This window comes from Oenanthe melanoleuca, chromosome 1 (genome assembly GCF_029582105.1).
Source record: "Oenanthe melanoleuca isolate GR-GAL-2019-014 chromosome 1, OMel1.0, whole genome shotgun sequence".
NCBI classification, from domain to species: Eukaryota; Metazoa; Chordata; class Aves; order Passeriformes; family Muscicapidae; genus Oenanthe; species Oenanthe melanoleuca.
Genome location: NC_079333.1, coordinates 30,263,562 through 30,279,614, shown reverse-complemented (window position 1 = coordinate 30,279,614; position 16,053 = coordinate 30,263,562). Strand labels below are relative to the sequence as shown.

General features: G+C 42.3%; 1 protein-coding gene across 1 annotated transcript in view; it reads left to right on the top strand.

Moving 5' to 3' along the window:
• TENM4 (teneurin transmembrane protein 4) overlaps positions 1-16,053 on the top strand; it is a 1,506,484-nt gene that overhangs the window by 1,483,845 nt on the left and 6,586 nt on the right. The window contains exons 37-39 of the mRNA XM_056495278.1: positions 4,236-4,532; positions 5,746-7,360; positions 13,065-13,207. Coding sequence (XP_056351253.1) covers positions 4,236-4,532; positions 5,746-7,360; positions 13,065-13,207 — 2,055 coding nt within the window. The remainder of the gene's footprint in view (positions 1-4,235; positions 4,533-5,745; positions 7,361-13,064; positions 13,208-16,053) is intronic.

Genomic DNA, 16,053 nt, shown 5'->3' with positions numbered 1-16,053 from the left:
CTTATACAAAAACCTGCAAGGTGCTAATTGCCTCCCTGGGGATTGCACAACATTTAACATATTCTCTGTGTGATGCTCCCCTCTTCTCTCACACCAATAATTGCTGCTTTCCTTGGCAGGAGAGAAACTTAGGAAAGTTAAATTCAACATGTTTTTGTTCATTTTGGGAAATTTTACTATTTTCTGCTATATGTGAGTAAGTTACTACTTTCCACTCACTCTACTGCTCACACAAGGCAGCAGCAAAGACATGCTGCTCCATGGGAAAGAATATCCCAAAGAGGCTCCAGCATCATTCCATGAAGCCTTTGAAGTGAGGACAACAGGATCTGGACACTGTAAAAAAATGATCCTTTCTGCTGTCATCACAAGGACCCACTTTTTATGAGTTATTCCTCTTCCTCCCACGTTGTGCTTGGGAACTGGCAACCTGTTGCCATGAGCTCCCAGCTCCCAGCATGATGAAGCCACTTTCACAGCTACCTCCCTGACCCTCCCTAGCAAATAATATAATATATGGATCCTTATTGCATGGATAAGGCACATAGCAGGGACTTCTGCACGGATGAAGGGAAAGAGGACAGCCCTGATACCTTTTCCCCTGTTCTCTGTACTTGGCCAGGCAGATGTAAAGCAGCACAAATATGTTAAAGCAGCCTCTTTCATTTTTGCTGTCCCACACACCCCATGAAAAGTTGTGATGCTCTGTCTGCCCACCTGGCAGTGAGATATCTCTGCAGATTGGCTGGGTATGGATTCTACCCATCCCTGGCCAACAGCAGCAACAGAGTCCATTTGCAGAGAGAGCATTAGGTAAACCCTGCTTCAAGGAGCAGGACTCCTCCCCTTCTTTTTAATCAAATAAACTTGAGTTTTTCAATAAAGAAGGATGTAAAATAATCTCCGAAAATAAAGCAAATAGAACAGAAAAAAGAGACAGAGCTGGTGGCTCAGTTTTTCTATTTATTTAACCATGATAACTCCTGTCATAAGTCACTTTTTTTTTTTTTTTTCTTTTCCCCCCCAAGACCTTGGCAGCAAATTAATGATGGCATCAAGACCTAGTATTCCAGAAATCCCCAGAGCTGACATGACAAGAGGGGGGATATGGTGCTAACTGTTCCTGGTCTGCTGACTAATAAAGATGGTCCATGATGATCTCCACAATTTCTGCAAGACATTGAGGTCTGGCTATGGCCACTCCAACAGTTTTAGCAACTTGCTGGGGAAATTCTTTTGTAGGCAGCCGTTCATCACATTGTTGTGTTGTTGGCTCATAGAGTTCTCATTGCAGGAGTATTTTTTGCCCTCCTCTGCTGAAGGTTGCCAGGCTGTTTTCATGAGATGAGAATCTCCTCCATTTTTGTGCTCATGTGTTCCCAGAGAGGTCAATGCATGTTGTTTAATTATCATTTAAGCTAAAGGAGTGCCAAAGGAAGCAAAAGGAAGCATTGGAGAAATCAGAGACGGTGGTGCTTTTTTTTTTTTTTTTTTTTTACATAGGAAGCTAAGGGATTGAATAAAGTACTGTGGAACATGAGTTTGGGGTTAAATTTAGTCTCTCACACATTCTAAAGGGGATGTCAAATCCACTGAGAACTGTGGATTTAAATTTACCCTGGCTTGATCCTGTGCTGATCAAGCCTTGTCAAACACTCTGAGGGGCAAAATCTTTTTGCCAGAGGTTCTCAGACTCCATTCCAGGATAAAGTCTGGGATGGAGGATGGCACCTTATTTAGCTGCTCACCATAAAACACAGTTATTGGACTGCAGCCTGCAGCCCTGTCAGTTCTTCTGCAGAAAATTCACTTTTATACAAGGCATGCCCTTGAACAAGTATGAAAAAGATTTAGACCCTCTTCAGAGACTACTGGCAGGGTAGGGTTCACTTTGCTCATCACCTTGAGGGGTTACTGCTAGCACTGCAGCACTTCTCAGATAAAAGAGACAGCATACCAAGAGAGCAGAAGAAAACAAATCATTAAAAAATAAAATACAGGAAAAGGGAGATTGGTTCCAACTAGTCACACAGACATTGCTTGCCAGAGCATAGGGAGGGTGGAACAATTTATGGCACCAGTCAGGGAATACAGACATTTGGACTGAGCTTAAAGAGCTATCCAGGGACCTGCTGTTCGGTCCTTCCAGCCCAGTGAATGGCACTGCTGCTAACTTCTTCTCAGAAAGACCTCATTCAGCCTGGATTACTGTTCCAGCCCTAGAACAGCTCTTTCCAGATCTCTTGGCAAAGACCTGGAGCAGAAGAAGGATGGAGCTGCTTTGTGAATATAGGGGAGGCCGAGATGCTATTACTTCCTGCTTCGCTTTTCTTTTTTTGTAAGGAATTGCCACTTGTGTTTCTTTCTCTATAGCAGCAAGCACCTAGGAAATACCAAATTCCTCTTAGTTGCACATGTGCATCTGTACTTAAGAGTCTTGATATCTTTTTAATTATTTTCCAGCTTCCCTGTTATAGTGGCTGATTTCTTCTCTCCCAATACACATTTACACTCTATTTCACAGATACTTAATTAGGGCACTGTCTACCTTTCTACAAAGATTTTTCCCTCAAGTCATACCCACTTTTTACCCTTGTTATTCCTAAATTGAAAATTGTTGTTGCACTTGCCTCTTCTCTTACATCATCCTCACACTTATGTCATGGCAACAATCCCTTCTCTCCCCAGCTCCTGGGGTACCTTCTTTTGAATTCTGGCTTTCTGGTGTCCCCATTCTCTAGGCATAGATGTCTGCCCGTGCAAGACAAAGGTACTGCAGTGATTCAGCCTTTCCCTCTCCTGTTCATCCAGGACTGAGGAACCTCTTCTCTGTTGATTCAACCCCATCCTTCCTCTTGCTGTTTACCTCTCAGATACTCCCACATCCCTAAAAATACAGCAGGAATTCAATCATACATTCTTGGTCATGGAGCAATGGCCAAGCTCAAAACTGGAAGGATCAGAGAACAGTGCTCAGGACACAGAATTATAGAATTATAGAATCAAGTTGAAAAAGACCTCTAAAATCATCAAGTCCAACCATGCAAAATCCTACAAGTCAAAGTAAAATAAAGACCACCGCCATATTCACCACTAAACCATGTCCTCAAGTGCCATGTCTGCATATTTTTGAGCACTTCCAGTCAGGAGTGTCACTGTTACCCAGAGCAGGATAGGGCAGTGTCTTTAACTTGATCTGAAAACCTCATAGCAAGCAGCAAACTCTGGTTTACTGACTGTAGCTGAAGGGCTGCAAAGGAAACTTTGAAAACCAAGTCAGCTCTTCAGAGTTTTAGATTCATCCACGAACAGTCTACACCCTTCCAGAAGAAAAAAGTTCGCTAGCTGAAAGAGATTTGGAAGTGGTGGGATGGAGAAAGAGCTATCTTCACTGACAAGCTCCTACTGGGAATACTGGTTTTCCTCCTTGCTTTCAAACCAGTACTTTGCTGCTGTGGTGATGTGGCTTTGTAAGTCTTGCACACGTGGCTAAATATTAGTTGTTTTATTAGCTCCTTTCTGTATTGCTGTGCACTGCAGTCTCTGAGTCAAAATGTATTCCTGCTCTTGCCTTTGAAGTAGATACTTCTGCTTACCTCCAGTGCCTCTGCATTTCCAAAGATCAGAGTATAATTATGCCACTCTGAATAACCCCAGGACAATGAAGTTAAAGCTCCAGCTCCTATAGGAAAGTTCTTGCTCTATGTAACATCTGCAGTGGTCAAAGCCTCCATATTTAATCTCAGGGGAAACACTTAACCTCCAATGCCTGCATTACATTCAGTAAACTCAGAGAAAAAAGCTGGTTTCTGCTATGCTGGCAGTCTCTTTCTACAAGTGTTTTCTGATACTCATGAAAGCAAAAGACTCAGTATTCAAGGTCTGATAAGTAGAATATCTTGGAAATATTCCTTGCAGCAAGTTGTCATTCTGTGTTCTGTAGGCCACATCTGCTGTAGCAGTCCTAAACCTAGATTTGGGATAGGAGCAATATTTTTTAACTGTAGTGATGTTTCAAAAGTACCATACTTCTGCCTCTCTCTTCACTGGACTCAATAAAAGCAATGTTTTTGCTTTTAAAAAAACCCTCTTTGCTTTAAGAATTGTGGCCTATCCAGTGGCAGTGAACAGCTGGATACTATCCAGTGCGATGTAAAGAGGTATTGGTGAAACAAGGCTAGTGTTTTTAACTTAAACTCTTTCCAGCTTCCTGATTCTCCCTTTTTTTCCTGTAGGTTCACAACAGAAACCTGCTGTCCCTTGACTTTGATCGTGTGACGAGGACTGAGAAAATCTATGATGACCACCGCAAGTTCACGCTCCGCATCCTCTACGACCAGGCAGGGAGGCCCAGTCTCTGGTCACCCAGCAGCAGGCTGAACGGGGTCAATGTCACCTATTCCCCAGGAGGACACATTGCAGGGATTCAGAGGGGCACGATGTCAGAAAGGATGGAGTACGATCAGTCTGGCAGAATTACATCCAGAATCTTTGCTGATGGTAAATCGTGGAGCTACACCTACTTGGAGAAGGTAAGAATGCTCCTAGCACTCAGTGATGGTGTATTTGGGGCACATGGGATTTACTCCTTTGACATCAGTACAGCTGCACTCCTTCACCTCAGGTAGTTGCTGGTCTTTATGGTCCAGTCCTCCTCTTCTGTCCCATGGAGGTGCACATAGTGACTTTGGTGTCAGACCAACACACAGCTGTTGAAAATTGTCTGAGATGCTTTTTTCACATTCATGCTGAGAGCATCTGAACTGTGAAGCTTTGGCATGTGATTTTTTTTAAGCACCATCTTGGTTTATTGAATTGACTACAATGTAAAATATGCTCAGATAAAGTCAGCACAGTGAACAGTAGGAATTGCCAGTAGGATTTTCCATGTGAAGAAAACAGTCTGACAGTCTGACATCCTGCCTTCTTCAAGTGGCCCATTTCTACTTAGAAAAATACATGTAATTAATAAGTAAGGCATTCATTCAGCCACACTGTTGTAGCACACTCTATAGTTTTTCCCAGGGCCTGCACTCTGTAGATTAGCATGAAACTTCTACTTTCTGGGTATTGCCATTCAGCATTACACTGCCCAGTGACCGACAAATCCATATACTATATACCTGAGACTGGAATTTTTATTCCTGGTTTTTGAATGGCACCATCCCTAAAACAATTTAAGGAAACTGTAGTTTCCTGTGCTGTGTCTTTTAAAAAGGAATAAGTTTTTTAAAAGATTTAAAAGCTTATACAGTCTATGTGGATTGTTTGTTACATGCAAAAAAAAAATATCCCAGAACAAATAGGCATGCAGGCAGAAGTTTAGAGGAAGAGAATAATAGAAGATGGGTTGACACCATGAGTTAATTCAGCATTGGAGGGTGTTGGGGAATACTTTATAAAGCATTGTTTAAGTAGCTCTACCAATGTTATTTAGTTAGTTTTCAAAGGCTATTGGCACAGTGAATTTGGTAAGACAGCTGTAGGATAGTGATTTGAAAAAGTGAGCATTCTGAACTTGGAGTTCCTCACTGCATTAACTGCTTCTTCCACTGGCCCACTCCTGTTTGAGGATACTCAATGTGCCATGTGCAGCTCCTTACCTCTCACTGTTGAATTCTGTGGGTGCAAAGATTTGTCCTACTTGCCCTGCTCTTTGGATTGAGGAATCTTTCAGGTTTTGGAGGAGTATAATTTTGCTCGAAAAACAGGGATATAATCTATACTTCTCTTCTTCCCATCCAGTCCATGGTGCTGCTTCTTCACAGCCAGAGACAGTACATCTTTGAGTTTGACAAGAATGACCGGTTGTCCTCGGTGACCATGCCCAACGTTGCCCGTCAGACTCTGGAAACCATTCGTTCCATTGGTTACTACAGGAACATCTACCGGCCGCCAGAAGGCAATGCCTCAGTAATTCAGGACTTCACAGAGGACGAGCAGCTCCTCCACACTTTGTACTTGGGCACAGGGAGACGTGTCATCTACAAGTATGGGAAGCTGTCCAAGCTAGCCGAGATGCTCTACGACACCACAAAGATCAGTTTCACGTATGACGAAACAGCGGGCATGCTGAAGACCATAAACTTGCAGAATGAGGGGTTCACCTGCACCATCAGGTACAGGCAGATAGGACCCCTCATCGACAGACAGATTTTCCGCTTCACGGAGGAAGGCATGGTGAATGCACGCTTTGACTATAACTATGACAACAGCTTCCGTGTGACCAGCATGCAAGCGGTCATCAACGAGACACCTCTGCCTATTGATCTCTACAGGTACGATGATGTGTCCGGCAAAACCGAGCAATTCGGCAAATTTGGGGTCATTTACTACGATATCAACCAGATTATCACCACTGCCGTCATGACCCACACGAAACATTTTGATGCCTATGGCAGGATGAAGGAGGTCCAGTATGAGATATTCCGGTCTCTCATGTACTGGATGACTGTGCAGTACGACAACATGGGTAGAGTGGTTAAGAAAGAGCTGAAGGTTGGCCCTTACGCAAACACAACTCGTTACTCATATGAATATGATGCTGATGGCCAGTTGCAGACTGTGTCTATCAATGACAAACCTCTCTGGCGTTACAGCTATGATCTAAATGGAAACCTCCATCTGTTGAGTCCGGGGAATAGTGCCCGCCTTACACCACTCAGGTATGACCTCAGGGATAGGATTACTAGACTGGGGGATGTGCAGTACAAAATGGATGAAGATGGCTTCCTGAAGCAAAGGGGCAATGATATTTTTGAGTACAATTCAGCTGGCCTGCTCATCAAAGCCTACAATAAAGTGAGTGGGTGGAGTGTGAAGTACCGCTATGATGGCCTGGGAAGGAGAGTCTCCAGCAAAACCAGCCATGGCCATCACCTGCAGTTCTTCTACGCAGATCTGACCAACCCAACCAAGGTAACTCACCTGTACAACCACTCGAGCTCCGAGATCACCTCCCTGTACTATGACCTCCAAGGCCACCTCTTTGCCATGGAGCTCAGCAGCGGCGATGAATTCTACATAGCCTGTGATAACATTGGCACTCCTTTGGCCGTCTTCAGTGGGACTGGCTTAATGATCAAGCAGATACTGTACACAGCATATGGGGAGATCTACATGGACACTAATCCCAACTTCCAGATCATCATTGGCTACCATGGAGGACTGTACGACCCCCTCACGAAGCTGATCCACATGGGGCGGAGAGACTACGATGTGCTGGCAGGTCGCTGGACAAGTCCAGACCATGACATGTGGAAACATCTGAGTAGCAATAACATAATGCCTTTCAACCTGTATATGTTCAAAAACAACAACCCCATTAGCAATTCTCAGGATATCAAATGTTACATGACAGGTAAGACATTTAAATTAAGAAACATTTTCACCAGCTTGCCATCAGCGAATAGGTGTCGTGGTGTAATGCCAGATGGAACTAAGTCCCATACCACAGCTGCTCAATCACTCCTCCCAGGTGGGGTGGGGAACTGAAAAAGTGAAAAAACCCATAGACAGAGATTGAGATAAAGACAGTTTAATAGGAAAAGCGAAAGCTGCTTGTGCAAGAAAAGCAAAAGTAGACAATTCATTCTCTACTTTCCATCAGCAGGCATCCATCCCCAGGACAGCAGGGCTCCATCCCAAACAAAGTGGCTAGGGAAGACAAACAGCATCACTCCAAACGTGCTCTGCTTCCTTCTTCCTCCCCAGCTTTACATGACAGCTCTATATGGTCTGGGATATCCTTTAGGTCAGTCATCTGTTCCAGCTGTGTCCCCTCCCAACTCCTTGTACACCCCCAGCCCCCTCACTGGTGGGGTGAGAAGCAGAACAGGCCTTGGCTCTGTGTGAGCACTGCTCAGCAGTAGCAAAACCATCCCTCTGTTATCTACACTTTCCAGAACAAATCCAACACACAGCCCTGGACCAGCTACTGTAAAGAAATTTATCCTCACCAAAACCAGTACAATAGGTAATTCCTCTCTCAGTGTCCTGATCACCATGAGGTTTTCCATTCTTTAATTAATGGACATAAGTTTTAAATTGCCAGTTGGACCCCCATGTATAGGGCATGTTTAATTCATTAGCGTAGATGGAGATTGTAATTCCCAAACCTGTTTCCTTTTCTCTTCTTAGGTGTTTGTTCTTTTTATTTTGCTTATAGTTTTTTGTCTCTTCAGATATGTGAAGTTTAGCTACCAATTAATGTCCTGATAACCTTTCCCTTTGTAGAGGGGGCAGCTCTGTTTACACAGTTTTGCCTAGAGATTTATTTACAACTAAACAAATGGCATACAGATTTGTTTTAGAAGAATGGCAAAGCAATTTAAACCTTTCATTACAGTCAGCCATTTCAGAGTGTCTGCATGACTACTACACTGCTAGTTATAGAGTTCAAAGTTAATATGCCCCACAGAATTAACAGTGTCTACAAAAAGTCAAGAAAAGAAGGTGCTTTAGACTTAAAGGACAGATTTTGGGGCACACCTACCCCAGAGCTTGACATAATCTCTGAAACTTTGTAAAATTGCTGTAATATAAGCTCTGGGGTATTTTTACAGAAAATCCTTTTATATTTTAAATGTCCTTCCTATATTCATAGAATCATGTAGTTTGGAAAAGACTGTTAAGATTATAAAGTCCAACTATTAACCCAGCACTACCACATCCACCACTAAATCATGCCCCAAAGTGTTTCAACTACATGTCTTTTAAATCCCTTCTGTGATGGTGTCTCCACCACTGCCCTGGGCAGCCTCTTCCAGTGCCTGACAACCCATTCTGTGAAGAAATTTTTCCTAATATCCCATCTAAACCTCCCCTGGTGCAACTTGAGGTTGTTTACTGTTGTCCTATTGCTTGTTACCTAGGAGAAGAGACCAACCTCCACCATACTGCAACCTTGTTTCAGGCACTTGTAGAGGGCAATAAGATCACCCCTGACCCTCCTTTTCCCCAGGCTAAGCACCCCCAGCTCCCTCTGCTGCTCCTCATCAGACTTGTGCTCCAGACCCTTCCTCAGCTCCACTGCCCTTCTCTGGACACACTCCAGCCCCTCAATGTCCTTCTTGTCCTGAGGGGCCAAATCTGAACACAGCACTTGAGTTGTGTCCCCACCAGTGCCCAGTACAGGGGGACACTCCCTGCCCTGGTCCTGCTGGCCACACCACTGCTGATACAATAGATGGCACTGGCCTTCTTGGCCATCTGATCCCACTTGCATGTTTGCTGCCATGCCCTGCCTGTACTGAGGTAGCCTGAAGGACCTCACTAGCAAACTCTCCCTCTACCATTGATGTGCTGTCCCCAGGCAGCTTTGCTTTATCCCTTTCCCCCTTCTTTCAAAATCTGTTTCCATACTGTGTGCAACAGTGGTAGCAATAAGTTTGAGAAGACGTTTTGGTGGGACACTTTTCTAGACATTTGCCATTAAAAGCCAAGTGCCACAATCACACATCAAATCTTACCTCTTAAGGAGATAGAATTAATTTTTACATCCTCTTGCTGCATCTATCACAACCTTCCCATATTCAACAATAATTGCATTCCCCTGAGTTATGAGATATGCATAATAGCAAATAAATGTTACAAAGTCAAAATCCTGGGGTTTTTATCCTGATTGTTTTTCTAGCCATTAGGATCTCTTCTTTCAGGTTCTCCTGCAATAATCATAAGGATTAGATCATGGGGTTTTTTCATGAAAAGTTGTTTTTTCCAGAGCTGAGAAGATGATGCCACAAGGGAAGTAAAATATGTCAAAAGATGCAGGCTAAGATCCTGTATGTTGCTCTCACTCTGATAATTAAAGCTGGGAGGGAATACCTCAAGATAACTTTTCCTATCAGAAAATGCTTATTTGTCAAAACTGAATTTGTTTATGGGGAAGGGTTGAGCTTGAAAGATTTCTCAGCAGAAGTGTAAACAGCTCTCAAAATTGTCTAAATGACAAATTCCAAAATGTCCTTAAAGAAAAATTTGTTTTGGATTTTGAACCTTTTCAAGTTAAGTGTAAACTAATGATTGAAAACTGGAAAAGGAAAATAAGGAGTCAAAACCAAAACTGAGTTTAATTCAGAAGTTAATTGGAAAATTTTGGTGTGAACTGATCTAGTTTTTGAACTGTTGCTTTGTGACATATTAACAGATTTTTGTTTTCCTGCTCAGGTTAAGACAGGACAAAATATTTTTTCTAACCATGTTAGAACAGGTGCACAGCTTCCCACACAACTCAGACAATAAAATCAAGATGTCAAAACTGATACACTAATATTTTATATGCACCAAATAATTATTTCCATGGTCTCATGAGTTCTATTTTTAGTTTTTCAAGACTACAGAGCCCAAATATATTTTTCAAGTTTCTCTTCCCCAAGTCCATGGAAGAAGCAGGCCATGCTATGTGATGAGTGCTGTGACACGAGACTGCTACTCCAGCACATCTTTGTGCTCAGGCTTGCAGGCACCTCATGGGCAGGAGCCATGACAAGACTGTCCTTGTCATCACAACCAAATCTGCCCAGATCTGGGCACAGGGAACTTTCTGTCCCTCCATTCCCACTCTGGAACCTGCTTGTCCTTGGGGGAGCTCTGTGCCCAGGACATGGGTGACCAACACGTGCTTTGGTCCACAATGATGAGGTCTCTGAGCTTAAGGAAGTTGAAGGCATGTGGAGGGGAGAGCAGGAGAAGCAGGTATTTATGTTTTGCAGGCCCATTGTTAAACATGAATATTTTAGTGATTGTACACTTCATGGCACAGAGCTTTGCTGCCAGCTTCAGCAATCTTGATGGATTGAACTGACATTTCCATTACATGTGTCTGCATTAAGCACTCTTTTTCTTTGCCCTCAAATGAATTTACTGTGAAATGTGTTGGCAGGGTTACTGTAGCTGAAAAAAACCTCTGTGATGTGAAATGTACTTTTCTGTCAAAAAAATTGTCACTGCCTCCTGGCAAATTAGTATTTTCCCTTCTGTTTTCTCAGCTCCACACCTTCCTCCCATGGTTTCAGGTTGTTTGTTTTGGTGGTTTTTTGTTCTGGGTATTCCAACACTTCTTCCCAAAAAGAACAAACTCTTGTTAGCAAATGTTTTGGAAGTCAGTTTTCTGAGAAGTATTAAAAAAAAACTTGTACTGGATATTTCCAGACATGTTACATATTTTTCAGCAGTTCAGCATCCATGCTCTGTATTCTTTTTAGCATTTTTGAAGTGCTTGAAAAATTATTCCTACACCAATGCTGACCTTCACTGTTTTACTTTGTTCTCCTGACCACCTGGCCCACAGTATGTACATCAAAGTTCTTCATCTGAGATAAGAAGGATTTGGAAGCAGGCTTGCTTAGCACTAGGCAACAAAATAATCAAATGAGCCTTTTCATTTCATTCATACCCCCTCAACCTCTCTGTTTCAAAGATACTCCAAAAACAATCTGTACATTGAGCGAACAGAAGTGTTTTTATTACAGAAATCCTCCCTCTTCCACATGGATTGTCACAAGGGCTTTTTGGACATCTGCCCAATCGCAACATTTTGGCCTGTAGGAAAACAAGCAACAGATAGTCTGTTTGTTTGGCTCCTGATTCTTCAGTCATCTGGAACAGTGTTATTTACCACTTGCATCCATAATTTCTTTTCCAACCAGTTCTTCTAAACATTCATTTATGCTCATGGGCATAGAGAAAAAAAATATTCAAATATGCATATTTGATTATTTAAATTTTTTTTCGTCTTCAGATTGTTTTAACAACACTTATTGAGTTTAGCAAAATGAAAATCAAGTCTTTGCACTTCCAGATTGAAGCAGAGCAGTCATCAATAAAATTCCAGTTACATCCAAACAGTTAATACTCCTGGGAGCTAATATTAGTTCAACTTTACCTTTAAAGCTTTCTTTACCTTGCAGTTGCTGTTGTGTGCCACATGCACACCATATTGCTCAGGGACTGTAGCAGATGTGTCCTCTGGAGCTAAGTGAAGGCAAACAAGGTGTGCTCATCAAATGGTCTGAAGTTAAAGGGGGAAGTGATCCTAATCCCCAGCAGATCTAGGAGTTACCCAACCTCTTAATTTTTTCCTCCAGCAGATTATCTTTCAGCTGCTATTCTTAATAACTGTGCAATAAAAAATCAAGGAAGACTTTGTAATCTACTGTCAAGTAAATGCAGGAATGGTGTCCCAAATGGCTGGTTTTCCATCACATTCCCTTTAGTGCCAGTGGTCCCTCTTTTGTATGAGACAATAATTTATCACTAGTTGCCATCAGTTTTCTCACCATCCATGGATATTTTTTAAGGTGTTCATAAAAAATGTCCAAGCAAAATATCTGTCTTGTGTCTGTATGCTTATTTTCACTATAATGTACCTTGCAGGTAGTATGAAGGCTGACTGTAAATACCACTGTAAAAGGTGATGTGACTTTACACTGGTTTAATACTCAAACTATAGCTTTTTATGAAACATGCCAGGAAGCTCTGGACTGAGGTGGAAATCCATGGAAAAAGCAATGGATATATCCAGAGCCTCTTCTGTGAGCATCTGCTAAATGCCTGAGCTGTCCATCCTGGATGTCCTGGCATTCTGGCACATAGCTCTAAATTTAGTCTTCAGCCTGCAGGCCCTTTGAGAGTCCTCAGGGAGAGAAGTGTTGTGGCTGAGGTGTTCTGAGCTGATTGTAGGACTGGATAACACTTCCCAGTTGGCTGGAGCATCTCAGCCTCCAAGTGTGCTGCTGCTGCTGCAGTTCTGCATGCCTTCAATCAGTGCTTGGTTTCTGCTGACGAAGGACAGACATGAAGTTGGCTTTGATTTGGGACATTTGCTCACTGCCAGCATTTCTGTTTCAGAGCTGGGAATGTGCAGAATTTGGCTCTGGCTGGAGGTGGAAAGGCCAGATTTTGACACACAACTCCTTCTAGGACCATTAAGATTTCTGCTCTTCACACAAAGCGGACACTCATCATTTTGTCCAGAATGCTACAGTGCCAGACACCATGGGGTGCTCTGGGCAATCCTGCTTGAGAGATCAGATAATCTTATTTATGTTTCTCTTCCCTTCCAGATGTCAACAGCTGGCTGCTCACCTTTGGGTTCCAGCTGCACAATGTCATCCCCGGCTACCCCAAGCCAGACATGGATGCGATGGAGCCATCCTATGAGCTAATCCACACACAGATGAAAACCCAGGAATGGGACAATAGCAAGGTGATCCATGTAACTCCATACTGTATCTCATGCCCTTGTCAGCAAACTATCCATTTGCAATGTTGGTTAAAAATGCTCTACCAGTGTGTTATAACATGAAAAGCAAGTCAGACCCCATTCCAGTATTGAAATCAGACCAAATAATCACATATTAAGTTCCCTACTGCCATGATGCTTCTTCCTGTGGTATTTTCTAGTGGTTGCTCAGTGAAGTGGTGTGTTACTGTTGCTTTCTCTCACAGGAGGCCCCATTATCACATATTGCAGGCTAAATTCAAGGCCTTTGCACTCAGGATTTTTAGAAGTTAAAAAAAAAAGCGAATCTTGATACAGAATAGGTTTATAAAGTTTTTTTTTTGTTTTTTTGTTGTTACTCTAGAAACTTACTCATTCTGGTTTTAAATGTCTTAAACAAGAAGTTACACTACTTCCACAGGAAACTCTTTTGCATTGCAGAGAGTCTGTCCAGGAAGAATTTTTTGATGACATTAAACTTTCATTTTACCTGACCAGGCTTGTTTCCCAAGCCATTTTGGTAAGTGCTGGTGCAAAATTCAGTGATAAAATTGGCAAGAAAAAAGCTTTTGCAACCTAATCATTTCCCCATCTTCCTGTTGGGGCTTACTCAGAAAGACAGAGGCATCACTGTTAAAGGCTAGAACACAGGGTAAGGGTTTGAGAGCCCTGGGTTAACTCCCAGTCCTACTGCTTATCAGTGTACGACCTTGAAAGTCATTTACCTCCCAGGATTCTCTTTCATTTCATAGCCTGATTGTATTCTGGGGTGGCTTTCATCTGTTTAGTCTGAATCCTCTTTAGTCTGAATTCCCACCTGCTGTTGCTCTGTGTTCAAGCATTGCAAGAGCAGTGAGGAACCAGCATGCTTGGAGAGATCAGGACATGCTCTCAATGTTTCTCCTAATAAAACAGTAACAGTAGGCAATGGAATTTATTCTGTCTGCCCTCCTAACCTCTCTGTCTATGGCTTCACTGAAATCTTGATGTCCTGCAGCAGATTCTTGAGGTACACATCTTAAACCAGGAGGTCACATTTCCTTAACCACAGAAGGGATCACTCAAAGGTACAAACAAATTACTGGAGGTTGATAGTAGTCACGAGTCAGTCCATCATTGGTACTCAGCCACATAGCCATGCTGAAGACAAGTTAAAATGTATCAGCTTCAACTTCAACAAGAAATTTGTATGAAGTGTCACTTAAAAATATGGGGGGCCTAAGAAAACTCTGCTTTTTGCTACCATAACTGGGTTGATGCTTGAAAACTATTACAGTACAGTAACTCAGTTGTGGTTTGGAGCTCAGAGACTCCCTTTTTGTTTCTTATTTCCTTGGATTAAACAAGGAAATGCTAATAGAAGTTATTTCTCTAATGGAAGAAGCCTCAGGATTTTTCCTCCTCTCTGCTGGAACACAGTCTCCATGGGCAAAGCTGTACAGGAGTAGGCAAACAGGAAAGGCTCACCCAGTGTGCTGTGGATAATAAATGTCACAGAACCACCACAGAAATTATTATTATTGGTAGTGTTATTATAATATTGTTTTATCATTAGTTAATTATTTGTATAATAGTGTATATATATATATATATATATATATAACTTTCCAATGTGTATTATAGTATCATTATTTGAATCTTTGAATGGCCAAGTAACTTGAGTGACAGCTTGAGGTGAAGACTGACCCTTGCTCATACAGGCAGAGGAAATAAAATCAAGGAGAGCTCTCCCTTCCATCCACCCATTTTAGTGAATCTGCTTGAATGAGCAATAAGAAGAAAAAAAAATCTCCATGTCCCTTACAGGTTTTTAAAGCCAGAAGCTGCAATGAGGGCTGTACAGGGACCTTCTTGTTAAAAGAGGACTTTTTACAGCTGTCATGCTTCCAATGAGTCCCTTTGCACTCAGATGTTGCAAGTGGAATTTAACCATTGCAGGCTGTTTCATATTCTTCCCCTGTGTTATGACAGCAACAAAACATGAGCATTTTTATCTCAGTCTACAGTTGCAGTATCATGCTGTGATAGCAAGTGGCTTTTAAATGCTGTAGAGCAGGATTCCCTTGCTTTCTGTCACACCCAGCGTATTGTAGGCACATATTTGCATATACCAAATTCATTCACATATGAAACCTGAACTCATGATCCATTTTCTCCTCTTCCTATCCATGCATCCAACACTGATGTTTCACATAAAGTTCTGTTCACTCCCAACCCTTCCAGGTGTCAATACATGCTCCCAGACACAGTCTAGTCCTCCTTCCCACTGGTTGTCTCTGTATTTATTGATGAAGCATGTGGAAGAAAATAGAAACTTTTTTAAATTTCGTATAGGAAATTACAAAATTAAGGTAAATGGAAGCACAGGAAACATTTTCAGTTAATAAGACTGATCAAACTGTAAAATGGTGTTGCAAAGCATACAAAGTAAGCTCTAGATCTTTTGTCATTTAAAAGCAGCCAGACAAGGCATTGATCACTGAATGATGTACCACAACTTTCTCATCTCCATGTTTTCTGATTCATAGTTTTTCTGGATCACATACCTCCTTGTGATAGGCAAAAGTGTATTTGAACTACTCCACTGGCTTTGCTGATCAAAGCCATGGCCCAGCAGATTGAGTCTGTCCTTTTATCAGAGAGAAGCAACTAACAGGAACACAACAGCAAAGCAACACCCGTAAATGGCTGCTTCTTCTCTCTTCAGAGTGCATAACCAGAGGGCCCTAGAATCTCCTTCCAAAACATTTTTGGTACTCGCCTTGCAGGCCTGGAAGACAGGACAGAGAATTCTGACTTTGAGCATCCACCACCTCAAAAACAGCCAGCAC